General features: G+C 35.8%; 1 protein-coding gene across 1 annotated transcript; it reads left to right on the top strand.

The window, feature by feature from the left end:
• Positions 1–355: 355 nt before the first annotated feature.
• Positions 356–13,960, top strand: LOC122667014 (fatty acid amide hydrolase-like). The gene is made up of 20 exons (XM_043863163.1): positions 356–532; positions 1,485–1,594; positions 1,798–1,858; positions 2,169–2,353; positions 2,598–2,727; positions 4,535–4,612; positions 4,709–4,856; positions 5,012–5,124; positions 6,620–6,695; positions 6,808–6,879; positions 7,947–7,998; positions 8,572–8,643; positions 8,782–8,862; positions 9,113–9,216; positions 9,309–9,401; positions 10,969–11,037; positions 11,678–11,742; positions 11,902–11,963; positions 12,036–12,131; positions 13,651–13,960. The coding sequence occupies exons 1-20, from the start codon at positions 430–432 to the stop codon at positions 13,711–13,713; spliced, it is 1,833 nt and encodes a 610-aa protein (XP_043719098.1). The 5' UTR covers positions 356–429; the 3' UTR covers positions 13,714–13,960.
• The last annotated feature ends 541 nt before the right edge of the window (positions 13,961–14,501 follow it).

Below are 14,501 nucleotides of genomic sequence, written 5' to 3'. Positions count from 1 at the left end.
CCAAACATGTCACTGTTCACTCTTGGTATTAAATTGAGTGCGTTTCCCGGGAAATACCGTTAAGTTGCCAACTTCAGTCTTTTTCTTGGTTTCCTACAACCAAATCTGGAAAAAAAAACAACCAAAACTGGAAATCTTCTGTCCGTGAAAAAAGACAACAAATCCCCGCGAACCCACGCCACCGTGGAATTTCGATTTTCGATTTTCTCTTTACTTTCGTTCACAAACACCCAAAACACATATTCTTTGATTCATTTATCTTTGCATTTAAATTCAAGTTTCTTGCGTTCTCCAATCTCCGCCTTCTCTTCCACTTATAAGTAGCCCAGAATTCTTTCGGTCACTTCTTCATCACTGTCTGTTTCATTGTTTATAGCTTTAATTTGCTCCTTTCACAGTTTCACCTTCAAGGGTTCCCTGTTTCCTGCTATGGGTTGGGTTTTCAAGTCCAAAAACACAGTCTACAAGCCCGTGAAGGACGTTGATCTCGGCCCTAACAGTGATGAGTTCTATCTCAGTCCCAACGTCAAAGGTTCAAATGCTATGCCTCATTTTCCTTCTTTTCTTCTTGGTTCTTATCTTTGGTTCAGTTCATCTTTGTATGAGTGCTGAATTCTGATTATCTGTTCAAAATTGATGTAGTTTAGACGACAGTGACTGATTTTGATTGTGTATATAAAATGTTCGCAGCTTTATGTATTTTAATTTTCTTTCTCTTTCTTTTTTTTCTTAATTAATGTACTTTTTTTTTATTTCAAATGTTGGCTTGATGGTCTCAGGAACAGGAATGTTTGAAAATTGATTAATGAATATGGATTTTGATTTCAATCTTGAAATTCATTTTGTTATGGAGGATTAGAATTTAAAAAGTCAAATATTCTATGGTTTCCAATTAGTGTCCGCTCCATTTTCATGTAATCATGTTCTATCTTTTGTGTTTTAACAAGGATCAACTTAAGGATAATGCTTTTACATTGGATCTTGATGGTCTCAGAAACAGGAATATTTGAAGATTGATTAATGAATATGGGTTTTGATTTCAATCTTGAAATTGATTTTTGTTATTGAGGATTAGGTGGTTATAAAGTCAAATATTCTATGGTTTTCTTTTAGTGTCCGCTCCATTTTCATGTAATCATGTTCTACCATTTGTGTTTTGATGAGGGTCAACTTAAGGCTAATGTTTTTACATTGGATCCTTGAAATTGCTACTGGGCTTATGTATTACGAATTTACTGTGGCACATTGTAGGGATTCCTTGTATCTATCAGTGGGTTCTTAGCTATTTAATATTTTTGAATGACTGAAAGTTAAAAACGTTCACTATGTACTATTATATATGTTCCACCCCCCCCCCCTTTTTAACGTCTTTTATGTTACTACATTGGGTATTGAAAAACATGAAAGAATAGTCTCTGATGACTACTTAATTATTGTAAATAATTCCAGATCTATTAAAATTTTGAATTTTTCATGTTTCACAGCTCCCCGTATGGCTGGATTTCTTATTAAGATTTTGGCATGGATTTTGGAGACGAGAATTTTTGGAGCAATGCTGGTCTACATACTGAAGGATGAAAATCTAGTTCACAGGGTATTGGCTTGCACTTCTTGGTCATTTGTTTGATGCTGTGAGCTGTCTCAATTTTTGTCAGGTTGATTTTGTGGTCACATGTGAATTCACCAATAACTATTTAAACATGGCGATTGGTGAATAAAATATATATGAGTGTACTTCACATCTGTTTTGATAATTCATCACATTCTCCATGCTAACAAATATTTCCTACTCCGCAGCTCATTTCATTTGCAGAGTTAAATGAACCACCTTTATATGTTCCATGCCATCCATGGGAAGGTCTGTTTTCTTTATGAGATGCAACTCTGTTATTTGGGTTTACATGTGATTTGTCCTTTTCCTGTTGAAATTTTTCTTTCTTATTGGTCTTCAACATTAATAGTTTTGAGCTGCTATATTGTTTAGCTTTACAAATAGCTACTGTGGCCTCTCAACATGTAATGCATTTTTTTCCCTTTCCTTCTTCCTTTTTTTCCTTTTTGGTTTGCATTTTGTTTCCTAAGTTGATTTTTTTTATTCATTTATCTGCAATTAATAATAAACACAACATAGACTGATAATTCTATCTGGCATAAAATGATCATGGCAGACCATGAAGACCAGGAAGTTAAATCAATATCATCTGAGTCATCTCCATCTGAAAAAGTTCAACAAGCATTGGAATGCTTTCCTCCGTGTTCACAAATTGTAGAAAATAATCAATATAGTTTCCGACGTTGGACAATACAGGATTATTCAAGAGCCTATATTTCAGGAGAAATAACCCCACTGATGGTATATCATTTCAGGAACATTAATTTTTGCCTTATGATGGTTTGTATCTTATATAATTACTTCATTTAGTTTTACCTTGCATTTTAAAAATGTTTTTTGAAACTTGAAAATGCGTATTACATGAGATGGATTTTAAATTGGTATGAAAGTCTAATTCCTATACACTGCTTCCAACCTTTAAAATTTAGTATTTCCATTGAATTATATATTTACTTTCTCATATCCTTACTCTGCCTGTGTGCAGGTTGCAAAACGTTTTTTAGATTCTGTGTATGAATCTTCCAACCCTTCTTTGCAAATGTCATTTTTTATAAACCAAAATGCTGAAGATATTAAGAGGCAAGCTGCTGAATCAACCCTTCGATATGAAAGAGGTACTTTTCAACAATATAAAAATTCGTCTTCTTTTTCTTGGGGGGGGGGTGATTTCTATTGTAAATTCAGAGGAACCATTACCTTAAAATATTGTTATTTATTAAAATGACATGGGTATAAAGGATATTGAAATTCTCATTACCCAAAAAAATTAAGAAACAGAGGATGTTAAAATTTTGATATAAACTTTCTGCTGTATCATATAAGTTTGCAGCTTATAATATTGTTTTTTTCCCTGAATAGCATATTGAGTGCCTTTGAATTATTTTCTTTATTTTTTAAACCTATTCTAAGGACATTGTTGGAAACTATCCGTTGTCTAATGACTGGCATATACAGCCAAAAGTCTATCAGCTTATTTTCAAAAAGAACTCAAGTCGTATACATGGCCTGAGGGAGAACATTGCAGCTGAGAGCTGTATGATCAAAACCAAATCTGTGGTTGGGAGATCAAAGCTGAAGGATTGTTGTTTTTTTTTTCCTTTTCCTTTTCTTGTCCCCCTCCCCTTGAGCACAGGGCCATCCTTAGAGGTAAAGTCTGTTGGATTGTGCCAGTTGTGCTTTAGAGATTGTAGAGTGTATATTATAACTGACCAAGAACCCTAGAAAAATATTCAACATTAAGTGTGATAAAAGAAAAGGAATCGGTGCCAGCTTTGGTTATGTAATCCTTCACTGTTATGTTTTTTGCTTGGTTTGTACCTGATGGAGTGTCAGCTCTGAATCTCTTTGTCCCATTGGAGCCTAAAAGCTTGAGCTGCCAGTGTGAAGATGGAGGTTTGAGTCTGAAGGCAGCCACTTCATGTAAAAAAATTCAAAGGTTAAACAGCCACTTCATGTAAAAAACTCCAAAGGTTAGGACAATGTCAATCTACCCCTCCTGGGACCCTGTGAAAGTGGGACTTGCAAGAGGTTACCACCCTTTTATGTGTCACAACTGTCATGCATGAGACACCCATGGATTGAGACTTATGTGGCATCGGTGCATAACCTGTGATTGTGTCTATTAGATGTATTTCATTTGTATGTGATATAGGGTTATGGTCCCTACAACTCTTTTGCCCCTCGAAGAGTGAAACTTCACCAGCTAGTATTAGCATAGCGAGACGAAAGAGAATAACTTCTGTTTTGGCCAGTGTATGAATATGGAATTGATTATTGAACTGTCTATATGTCATGGTCACAGTTCAATGGTGTTAACTTCTGGTTCAAATGTCTGAACTGTTAAAATTTAGAAGAAATGTCATAAAACAAATAACTGTTAGTTGTTCATAATATGTTGTTTTTTGCATTAGTTAATTGGCTGGTTTAACTGTAACATTTTTGAGCTAGCTTGATGAAAGAAAGTACTATGATTTTCAAATATTCAATTAGAATAGGTTTGACGGTTTATTTGTGATATAACAGCCCAAAAAGCAAACAAGGTGTGGAATAGTAAGCAGAAGGGAAGGAGACAAATCCATTGTGGATCATATGACTGAATTGGGACTAGGATATTTAACATATGGCCAGCCATGATGGTTGCAATCTACCAAACCTCCTCCCCCTCCCCCCAACAAAAAAAAAAAAAAAAAAAACAGCTACGTGCTGTACAAATATAACTATCATCTAAAAGATAAGAAATGCATTTAAACTTCCTAAAAGAAATACTACTAGAAAATTTTGAACTTCTAATATGACCAAGCAAGTTATTTCTACTAATAAACAAATTTATACTTTTAGTCATGCCAAGAAAATGGTTGATTTATCCTTTTATATGTCTTTCTCACTTCTGATTTTGTGAGGACTCCTTATGTTCTTCTCTAGGTGAACCAATTTCAGTTCTGGACGGAATCCCTATTGCTGTTAAAGACGAAATAGATTGTACGCCTTATCCAACTACAGGTATTCCTTTGTGTGGCTTTCAGTTGCAGAGTTCTTAGTTCCAATTAGAGACATCTTCATCTATTTATTAGTTTCTAACTTAAATGGTGGTTCCAGGAGGTACGAAGTGGCTGCACAAAATAAGACCTTGTATCAATGATGCATGTTGTATCGAGCGGCTAAGATCATGTGGTGCCATACTTGTTGGGAAGACCAACATGCATGAGCTTGGTGCTGGAGTAAGTGGAATCAACCCACATTATGGGTAAGAACAACAAACCCAAGCCTTAGATATTGAATGCAATACAACTTTTGGTGGTCTTTTTTGTTAGTGCTTTTGGTCTTTATCCTGTTGAGTTAGAAAGTTCAATGACCAAATTACTTTGATGGCATTTTATTTTCTTGTTTGATTTATTTCAGGACTACTAGAAATCCTTATGATATTAACAAGGTCTCTGGAGGCTCTTCTAGTGGATCTGCTACAGTTGTGTCTGCAGGACTCTGCCCTGTTGCCCTTGGTGTTGATGGAGGAGGTAAACTAGTTCGTGACTTTCTCATTAGTACTGCACTCTTTGTGTAGTCTCTACAAGTATTTAACTATTTATCACTCCCATTTTTTCCTTTAAGAAGTCAAAACCATAAGAAGTTACTCATAGGAATGGTCTGGTCATAGTTAAAAGGTTTCATAAAAGATTTCTGATTTGTATACTAAATTGGTTCCGTTGATTAAAACATTTGGAATGTGAATGTAGTGTTTGTGTGCATGGTGCTTTCTCAACAAGATCCCTTCTCTTCTAGTCTCTGCCAATAAACACTGGGAGGCAAATTTTATCAAGGATAAGAACTTGGTGATCAAAGAGATTTCTCTGAGAATTATCCAAGGCATTTGAATCACAGAGAAAAGCCATAAAATCCAGACTTTATTATCATCCACTTTTTGTGCTTCAAATGGTTGATAAGGTTCTTATGAATACCTGATAGGATTAGAACCCTTTGAGAGTTGTTACCTTGAAGTTTGAAGGCAGAACTGTGGAAGAGAGATGCTATTGAAATGGACTCGAGCCTCTTTTGACATTTGTTTGTCATTTCATTTGCCTTTTGGAGGACAGAGCTAGTGTTTTTCATGGGGAGATATGGGTTGAGTGGGATCAGATGAACAATGGTTTGAATCTAATTTTGTAAATGATTCATTTTGAGGACAATGGAGCGAAAGACAAGATTACAATTGTTTCGATGCCAAAGTTCTCTTAAAAGAAAGTGAACGGATTTAAATGAACACCAACCCAAAGTGGACTCACTTGGATTGGTGGACCCAATTTTCAGAATGAGTAAGAATAAAAGGTACTTTCAAAAAGAGCACCCAAAATGTAACCAATACATGAAGTGGAGAAATGATTTGGTTGATACAGAGCAAATAAAAGTCCGCTCTCTCTTTCAAGGTATATCTTGAGTCAATTTTTGGTAGCTTTGAGATTGAGGAGAGTTCAATGACTTGGTTAAGAGACCATTTGCTAAAGAATTAAGAAAGCAATCTCTGAACTGGAAGGGGAAAATATCAAACTGTTCAGATTCAATTTGGTTTTTTATAGATGTTGTTTTGATACTGTAGAGACATTGATATGGCATTTGGTTGAGGGACCACCAATTAATAGGATTCAGTCAATCAGTCAAGAGTTTGAGTTAGGAGTCCTTACAACTTCTCGAAGGTATTCCAGGAATGAACACAGTGAAGCGAATCACATCATGTTATTTCTGGATTGTGAGAGAGTGCTTTTTAAATCCCTTATTTGTGACTATGTCTTTGAAAGATTAGTTTGAAATTTATTTTTCATTTTCTAGTTTGATGGTGGCCCTAAGGGTCATGTAAAAATTTCAGACCTAACATAAGCAGTAAATAAGTGTATGTGACTTCAAATTTATCCACAAAGCCTATATTGATCCATAGAGGCATGCATTCTCATTTTTCTTGAATATATAATTCTCGCTAGTAGCAGCATCCTTTGATAATTAAATACACTACTTGTTTAGGTTCTGTACGGATGCCTGCTGCTCTGTGCGGTGTTGTTGGTTTTAAACCAACTTTTGGACGTGTATCTCATTCGGGGTGAGTAATAACTCATAAGGAAATATTTCTTTTATAGAATCCTTACTAGCCTTTTTAAAAAAGAATAGATACCTGGGAAAGTTCTAAAATTTGTTTCTGTTATTATCTTCAGTGTTCTTCCTTTCAACTGGACAGTCGGAAATGTTGGAATACTAGCAGGGACAATTGAGGATGCATTCATTGTGTCAGTATCCTTTCTTTGTTGAACTTTATTTTCACTGGATTAAACATTGGACAAGAGCAGACAGGCCAATCCTGTTCAAGTGGAACTGTGCCTATATTGGCCAATGTTATGTGCACTATACTATTGTTGATAAGAAAAGGACAATGAGGTTTAACCTCACAGTTATAAGTTTGACTTAATACTATGACAATCTTATAAAACGATTGGAAAGACACTTAAATTCAATTATTTCTCTATCCTTTTACTTCCGAAATTAGATACCTATAACAATTGGTGCAAGGATTGGTTGATTGTAACCCAGGTAAGATCTGCTGATCAATCCCAGATGGAACAGCATCGGATCTTCCAATCTACTGGAAGACTGTCCTATCCACTGGAAGAATCATATTGATCCTCAGCTTTCCAGAGGATGATCCAGTCCACTCAGTAGATGAGTGATCAGATCCGGTTATGCCAGACCTTGTTGGTTTAAGGGTAGGAATTTTCAGCCTGGCCCACCTAACCAGCCTGATTATTAAACAGAGTAATTGGTCACCGCAAGAGGGCGGACCTTGGCGCAACGGTAAGGTTGCTCCATTGCGACTTAGTGGTCACTGGTTCGAGTTGGGAAACAACTTCTCTTCAAAGCGGGGGTAAGGATGCGTACATCATGACCCTCCCCAGACCAAGCAGTGGCGGGAACCTCTTGCACTGGGTACACCCTTTTTCTAATTGGCCACCGCAACTCATCCTAGACCCTCCTTGTCCTCGTACTGCTTCTTATCCTTTTTGTTCTGTCTACAGTTCACATTTCACATTTTATTTTTTGTTTTTTAATTTTTATTTCACTTGCCAATTTCAGTGCTGTCCATCAGTTCAGTAAACAGTTGGCCTGAACCGCCAAATTATATGTGTTCAGGCTGATCTGCCCTGCCAATTTAATAGTTGGGTGGGTTCAGGCTGGGCCCAAGTCCTTAACCCCCCATCTCAAATCAATGAAACCCCCTTGCAGATGCCCCTAGGTTGGTGCAACATGTTATTCTCAGTCCCACTAATTAAGGGTATATAATATGGTTTTCTATTTTCAGCTATGCAGCTATCAGTGGGGACATCCCTTCAAATCAACCTACTGCTTTGTCGGTGAGCTATAGTTGCATATTATTCTTAAATTTTCCTTAATTTAAATTAATAAACCATGCAGAAAATAAAATCAATGAGTTTCTTTCATGAAAAAAAAAATGATTTTCTTAGTCGTCGCTGATAGAAAGAAAAAATGCTAGACAATTTTCACAGTGCTCTCTGTATACATTGTATGGTCATCATTGACCGTATGTTTCTTGGCGCAACGGTAAGGTTGCTCCATTGCGACTTAGTGGTGGTGAGTTCAAGTCTGAAAACAGTCTCTCCGCAAAGCGGGGGTAAGGCTGCATACATTATGACCCTCCCCAGACCCCAGAATGACGGGAGACTAGTGCACTGGGTACGCCCTTTTTTTTTTAATCTGTTTGTATGTTTCCTCTGTTCAGTGCTTTACTTGCTAATTTGATTAGGGAAAATATTTTGCTTCTCAAAACTTCGGTAGAGCTAGTTATATTTGCCTTCTTTCGTGAACAAAGAATCTCTTCTAAATCTTCCATCAAAGTCTTCCATGATGAACAACTACACTTTGTCATCCACTAACTTTGGCCCTAATGTTTTTGGAAAATTTACCAGCCCAAAATAAATTTTCCATTGCTGAAGTCAACCAACACCATTTCCAATGTCAAAATGGCAAAGTATGGAGAGGTTTGTGCTCTATTTCTCAAATGCCAATCTGTATAGAAACTATCCTTCCATCATGTTATAGCCATCTGATATTCCTTAATTTTGTTTTCCTATTATTATATATTATGATAATTCTAATATTCTCTCTGGATCAAATAGTGGTTTAATGATTCTAGCGATGACATTAAAAAATGCTGTTACCAAGCTTTGGACCAGCTTCATGAGCATTACGGTTGGGAGGTACTTTTCCATGGCCATTTTATTTCTAGTTATCCTTATGGATGTATATTATTTGCTAGTGGTTCTCTGATGCCCTTTTGGAATCATTTTGCATCTTTTCTTGACTGCGAAAGTAAATTGCATCTAATTGTCAAAAGTTGTTTTAGAGGTTGACATACTACTTAGATCACATCATCACATGCAGTATTAGTTAGAACCAGAATTGATGCTTTTCTAATTTGTCTAAGACTTTTTTTTTGGGTGTGTGTAGACTGTAGATGTGACCATACCAGAGATAGAAGTGATGCGTTTGGCACATTATGTGACCATTGGATCCGAGTGTAATACTGCAATTAGATCAGATCTAGAGAAGTTGTATGTTGTCTTCGGCATTTGCACTATCTTACGTACCAGGTGAAAAGTTGAGTAACTCCTAATGCTAATATAATGGACTTCCATTGAACTAGGGGTACTTCAGAGATAGGGTGTGATGCAAGGGTAGCACTTTGTATATATGGCTCCTTTAGCAGCAAAGAATATTTGACTGCGCAGAGATTTAGGTATTTCTTCCTACTCTGTTTTATTACATATTCAGTATTAAGGAATAATCTTACTTCCTGCAGCTACAATGTTGGCATAGTGTTTTTTTCCCCTTCAATTATAATAGTTATAATATGTGGATCTTGTCTTTATCAAATCCTTAAATAGGGAAAATGAATTGTGTTCTATGATTTTGAATGCTATAGATCTAACTTATCTTTCATACATGTTAGGAAAAAGCTATAATAAAGGAATAGCTTATGGATAGGGATTCGTCCTTCAATTTTATGTACAGGCAGTTCTTGCCTAACAGCAATTCCATAGTTTTTGTGCAGAATTCCCTACAACCATTGCTTCAAAAACTTGGACTGCCACTCCAAGAATCTGGAGCCGAATGTACATAGCATATGGTGTACTAATAATTCTGGGGCATTCTCCTTACATTCATTGTCTATTGATTATGCAAGCCCATTAAAGTATTAGGAAGCGGCAGACAATCGTCTCCTTGAAGGCCAAATGCAGTGCCTCAACGATTAAATACTTTTGATTTCCCAGCAAATATAGTATGCACATTTAACATTCACACAGATACAAACTGCAGCTTCTCTCTTATACCTAGTAATATATTGATATTTTTTATAAATTTAATGAAGAAGAGATGCAAGCATTCATTGGTTGTAATGGTGTAACCTTCTTGATTCCACAAAATATCATTAGATATGAGCAGTTATTTATTTATTAGATAGTGATTGTAAGGGGACCCCACTGTAGCATACAGAAACTTGAGTTTTTAGGATATTTTATTGTCTTTTGTATACTCTCTTTCAATGACAAAAAATAATTTCAACCGTAAGTGTCCTATTGGGAAATATCTAATCACCATGTATGCTAAAAGAAAGAGAAATGTGGAAGTGTTTATAAATGGCAAAAATGGGAGTCTGCCACATATAATCAATATAGAAAAGTCAAAGTAATCTTAGCTAAAGGGTCAACAAAAGTAAACATCCAGAGAAAGAAGGAATTCAGCCAGAGGCAAAAAAGAACCCCAAATTAAAAGTCTCGTCATGACTTGTTCCAATTCTTGAAATCTGCAGTTACTAGTTAATCATGCTTGAATTTTGTGGCCTTGGTCTTGTTAAATAGACATTGAATAGATTTTTCCAATAGTATCCCCAAAAATAATAAATAGATTAAAGAATAGTTTTTCCCAGTGACACTATTATCATAATTAATCCTGTGTAAAATGTGGCCTCACAAATTGATGATCCTGTTTGTTTTGGGTTTTGTCATTTGAATCCATAATGGTCCGCTGTATCAAACTTTGCATCAAGGTGAGATTTATCAAAGGAGACACTGACATAAAACTTTATATTTGTCAAATCTTACAAAAATAAAAGGACTGTTAAAAAAAATTTGAACTTGAGATTGTCATATTTTATAGTTATGATTTAATATTTTTTGGACTTCATATCATCTATTTCAGTAGAGCATTGTTACTGCTCTTATTTGTTTAATTGTATTCTAGATAAAGCTGTGTTATGTCATCTATTTCATAATGATATAATGCGTTTCTGGATATATCTGAAGGAACCGCCACATGCAATTTCACAAGTGCATTTTCGAGAGGGCAGATGTCATTGTCACACCTACGACAAGGTATTTCATTATGATCCCAATAATTAAAGTGTTTTTCTAACAATATGGTGTCTGTTTTATTCAATGTTTCAAACCCATCTGAGACCAACTAAATGAACTGGCAGACTTGAAAGCCAGTGCTTACAACTGTTCAGTCCCCCTTGCCAACTTTGAAGAACTCAATTACTTCACACACAAATACACAATTTCCTGCTTTCTTAATAATTAATTAGCGAATATCAATTCTTCTATGCAGTTGTTTTTAATCCTATCTCTTTTGTTTGACTGGATTGACCCAAGCTAGTGCCTTGCCAAACAGGCTTCATGTAAACTAACTCCAATACTTTGTCTGGCCAGAGTCCAGACTCCTTCATATGGAACTGAATGTTTATAGAAATGTATCTGTTGCCAGGTTTATTACGTAGTTTATGAGATGGCTAGTGTGAACCCTTACACTTAAGCTAGAATGTGAACCGCGAAGTCTTTCCATCTGCAGCCTCTCTCCTTAAAATTTTAAATGCTTGCTTATGAGGGATTTTTGTAACATTGTAACTAGATGCCCATCTATTATTTTTTCCTTAGTTTTCTTTTCTTAGTGAGTGTGTGGGTATGTAGTGTGTAAATGCTTTATTATAAGTGACTTCTCCAATTTTCTTAACAGCATAACTGCATACCCAATTGTGAAACAATCTTTGGAATATGGTGACTTTGATTATGTGAATGCAGGTAAGCAGCACTTAACTTGATACTTTTGAGTATTCTAGTTTTTAATGAGGATGTGCAGTTTGATCTTTCACTGTTTTCACTTGGCATTACTTGTTAGAATTTAGTCGTTGCAACTAGGAGTATGTGTCTGAAAATTTGACATTTGTGTTGTTATTTCAGCTGCACTTGTACGGTACCAAATAGCTGCGAATTTTCTTGGATTGCCAGCAGTGACTGTTCCGGTAATATCATTTAGCTATTTTATTCATTGACAATGGCTTGTTCTTTTTAACAACAGAACTTGTTTTTGATAGATTGGATATGACAAGCTGGGGATGCCTATTGGCCTTCAGTTTATTGGGAGACCATGGTCAGAGCCAACCTTAATCCGTATAGCTCTTGCAGTGCAGGTACATAATCATATCACTTCTCTGAGGAGTTCACCTGCAGAAGATCTACAGATCTTCTATAAATCTTCTTGATGTGAATATATTCACACTTTTAATGCATAACGTATGCATCTTTTATAGTTGAGCTTATGATAAACTGTTAGCTCTTCCAATTTTAAGCATAAAATTCCCCCTTACCAGCCCATTCAAAGACCTCAATTGCACATGTCCTAGGCGACCTAAAATAACTCACTTATGTATATATATATATATATATATATTCCCAGTCATCTATCTCAACATCTTCGTCCCAACTGTACTACTTTTGTTCATATGTTGTTTTTTTACCACCATTCAAAGCCATACAGAATGTGTAAGTTATAACCTATAAGCAGGTCCCAGATAGGTGTTTTCCAGTAATTCATTTACAAGGCATTAGAATCCTTCGCACCACTTGCATATGCAAGTCAATTATTTGTAGCAGTGGGAGAATCTGGTTCGTACACATATTCTGAATATTTCATTTCCAAACACATGTTTAAACTAATGAACTAATGTGTCATAAAAAACTAATGAACTAATGTTTTCCCTTGACAATTAAATTACAAGTTATTAAACTAATGTTTTCCTTCAGACTAAGATCTACATGATCCTTGGTTTCAATGCCAATTCAATGAGAGAGGAACTCTCATCTGAATATTTCATTTCCAAACACATATGTTGTGTTCTGTTTCTTATGATAGTTTTGTACTATTGAACATTTCAACTTCGGTAAGGACAACTGCCTAGTGGAGTTGGTGAAGCTGTGGTGCGCTAAGCCCTTGCTCACCAGGATCTCGAGTTTGAGTCTCCTGGCATTTACCTTCCCCCCCCCCCCCCAAAATAGAGTAGGTACCAATAAATAAAAAATTCAACTTCGGTTGATTTAGCTAGATTTTCCAAGCAGCGTATACTTGGATGTGGAATAGAGGTTCATTGTTATGATCTGCGTTCAGAATGGCTATGCTGGCCATTCTGAATGGCTAGCACAGCCAGTAAGGGCCTCAACTGGTTGTAGAGAGAGATCTGGGGATCAAATCCTACCTTCAACTGGGCAGGAGGTGTGGTTTGTGGAGGGTAAGACCAGGGTTCAAAATATAATATATCTTTCCTATTCTAAAAAAAATATCCGAAGCCCACCCTCATACAACAAACTGTTTGTTCTGACATCACATAATACCAAACATAGTTATCAAGGTGACCAAGGTGTTGCTGAGGGTCCAAAATCAAGGTGACACCAACAAGGCGGATCAAGGCGTCCGCCTAGGAGCCCAAGGCGCCCATGCCGACCAAGGAGCCTGGACGCCTTGATAACTATGATACCAAAGTTTGAATGACTCAATAAAACCAGGTATGCAAGTGACTGGTATTGTTTGCTATAGAAGTCGAGTCAATCCAAAGGAGTTGAAGAAACCTGACCATTACTTTACCTATATGAATCATTCTTAACTTGCATGTTCTCTAATTCGTTTATTATGAATTAAATGGTTGTTGCTGTCAGGGCCTTTTCATATCAAGCTACAAAAAGCCAATGGTTTTCTATGATCTGCTCAGAAAGGATTAAGGCTCATAACAACGATATGAGGCTAAAACAAAAGATTGACCTGGTCTTCAAAAAGAGGAAATATTCTTATTGAAGTTATTGATACTGCCATTGTTTGGAGCTTTCTCAGTAAAGAAGGAATAAAGTAATTACATGAAGAGTTTGGCACTCTTTTGCATTGTTTAGAAGTAACCAGATATGCACTGTATCAGCAAATTGATGTATACTCCAATGGAACTGGCTTTCAGAATTATTGTCTATTAGTATCCAAATTGGCAAATTGGTTCTCCAAGAATATAAAGAAGTCTTTCATTTGTTATTTCTTCTATTGAAGACAGGGATGTCCTATAACATTTTTCTTCAATTATATTAATTGTTTTGAGCTGTTTTTATAAAATAAAATAAAGATGAAAAAAAAATCTTTGATCCTACTATTTAAAACCTAATGAATGAGGGTGTTATGCAGGTGATTGGGACATGCAATACCAATGCATTGCTGGTCTCTCTCTATTCATAGAGGTTCCAATCCAGTGATAAGGATTCTTTTAGAATCTAAAATCTCAGTTTGCAAGACAGTATAGATCAGGTCTAGGTTTCACCAAGGTTATGTTTGGAATGCAATAAAAGAAAAAAATTTTAAAAAGAAGAGAGAGAAAAACAATAAACTCATCATTATTTTTGTCTTATTATTTTTTTCTTGTCTTTTATATCTATTTCTTGCATTTCAAACATAGCTTAAAAGAGAACAGCCCTCTCTCTAAGAGTAAAAGACTAAAAACTATGCTAATCAAAGGTTTCGGTAAAAAATG

This window comes from Telopea speciosissima, chromosome 7 (assembly GCF_018873765.1).
Source record: "Telopea speciosissima isolate NSW1024214 ecotype Mountain lineage chromosome 7, Tspe_v1, whole genome shotgun sequence".
Classification (NCBI taxonomy): domain Eukaryota; kingdom Viridiplantae; phylum Streptophyta; class Magnoliopsida; order Proteales; family Proteaceae; genus Telopea; species Telopea speciosissima.
Note: the sequence above shows the minus strand (reverse complement) of the source record. Positions and strands in the feature narration are given on the sequence as shown.

Bases quoted from the DNA above. Each gene is read 5' to 3' on its own strand.
- LOC122667014 (XM_043863163.1), top strand. From the start codon at position 430: ATGGGTTGGGTTTTCAAGTCCAAAAACACAGTCTACAAGCCCGTGAAG. The intron at 8,863-9,112 runs GTACTTTTCCAT...GGGTGTGTGTAG, and splicing joins ATGAGCATTACGGTTGGGAG to ACTGTAGATGTGACCATACC. The intron at 11,743-11,901 runs GTAAGCAGCACT...TTGTTATTTCAG, and splicing joins CTTTGATTATGTGAATGCAG to CTGCACTTGTACGGTACCAA.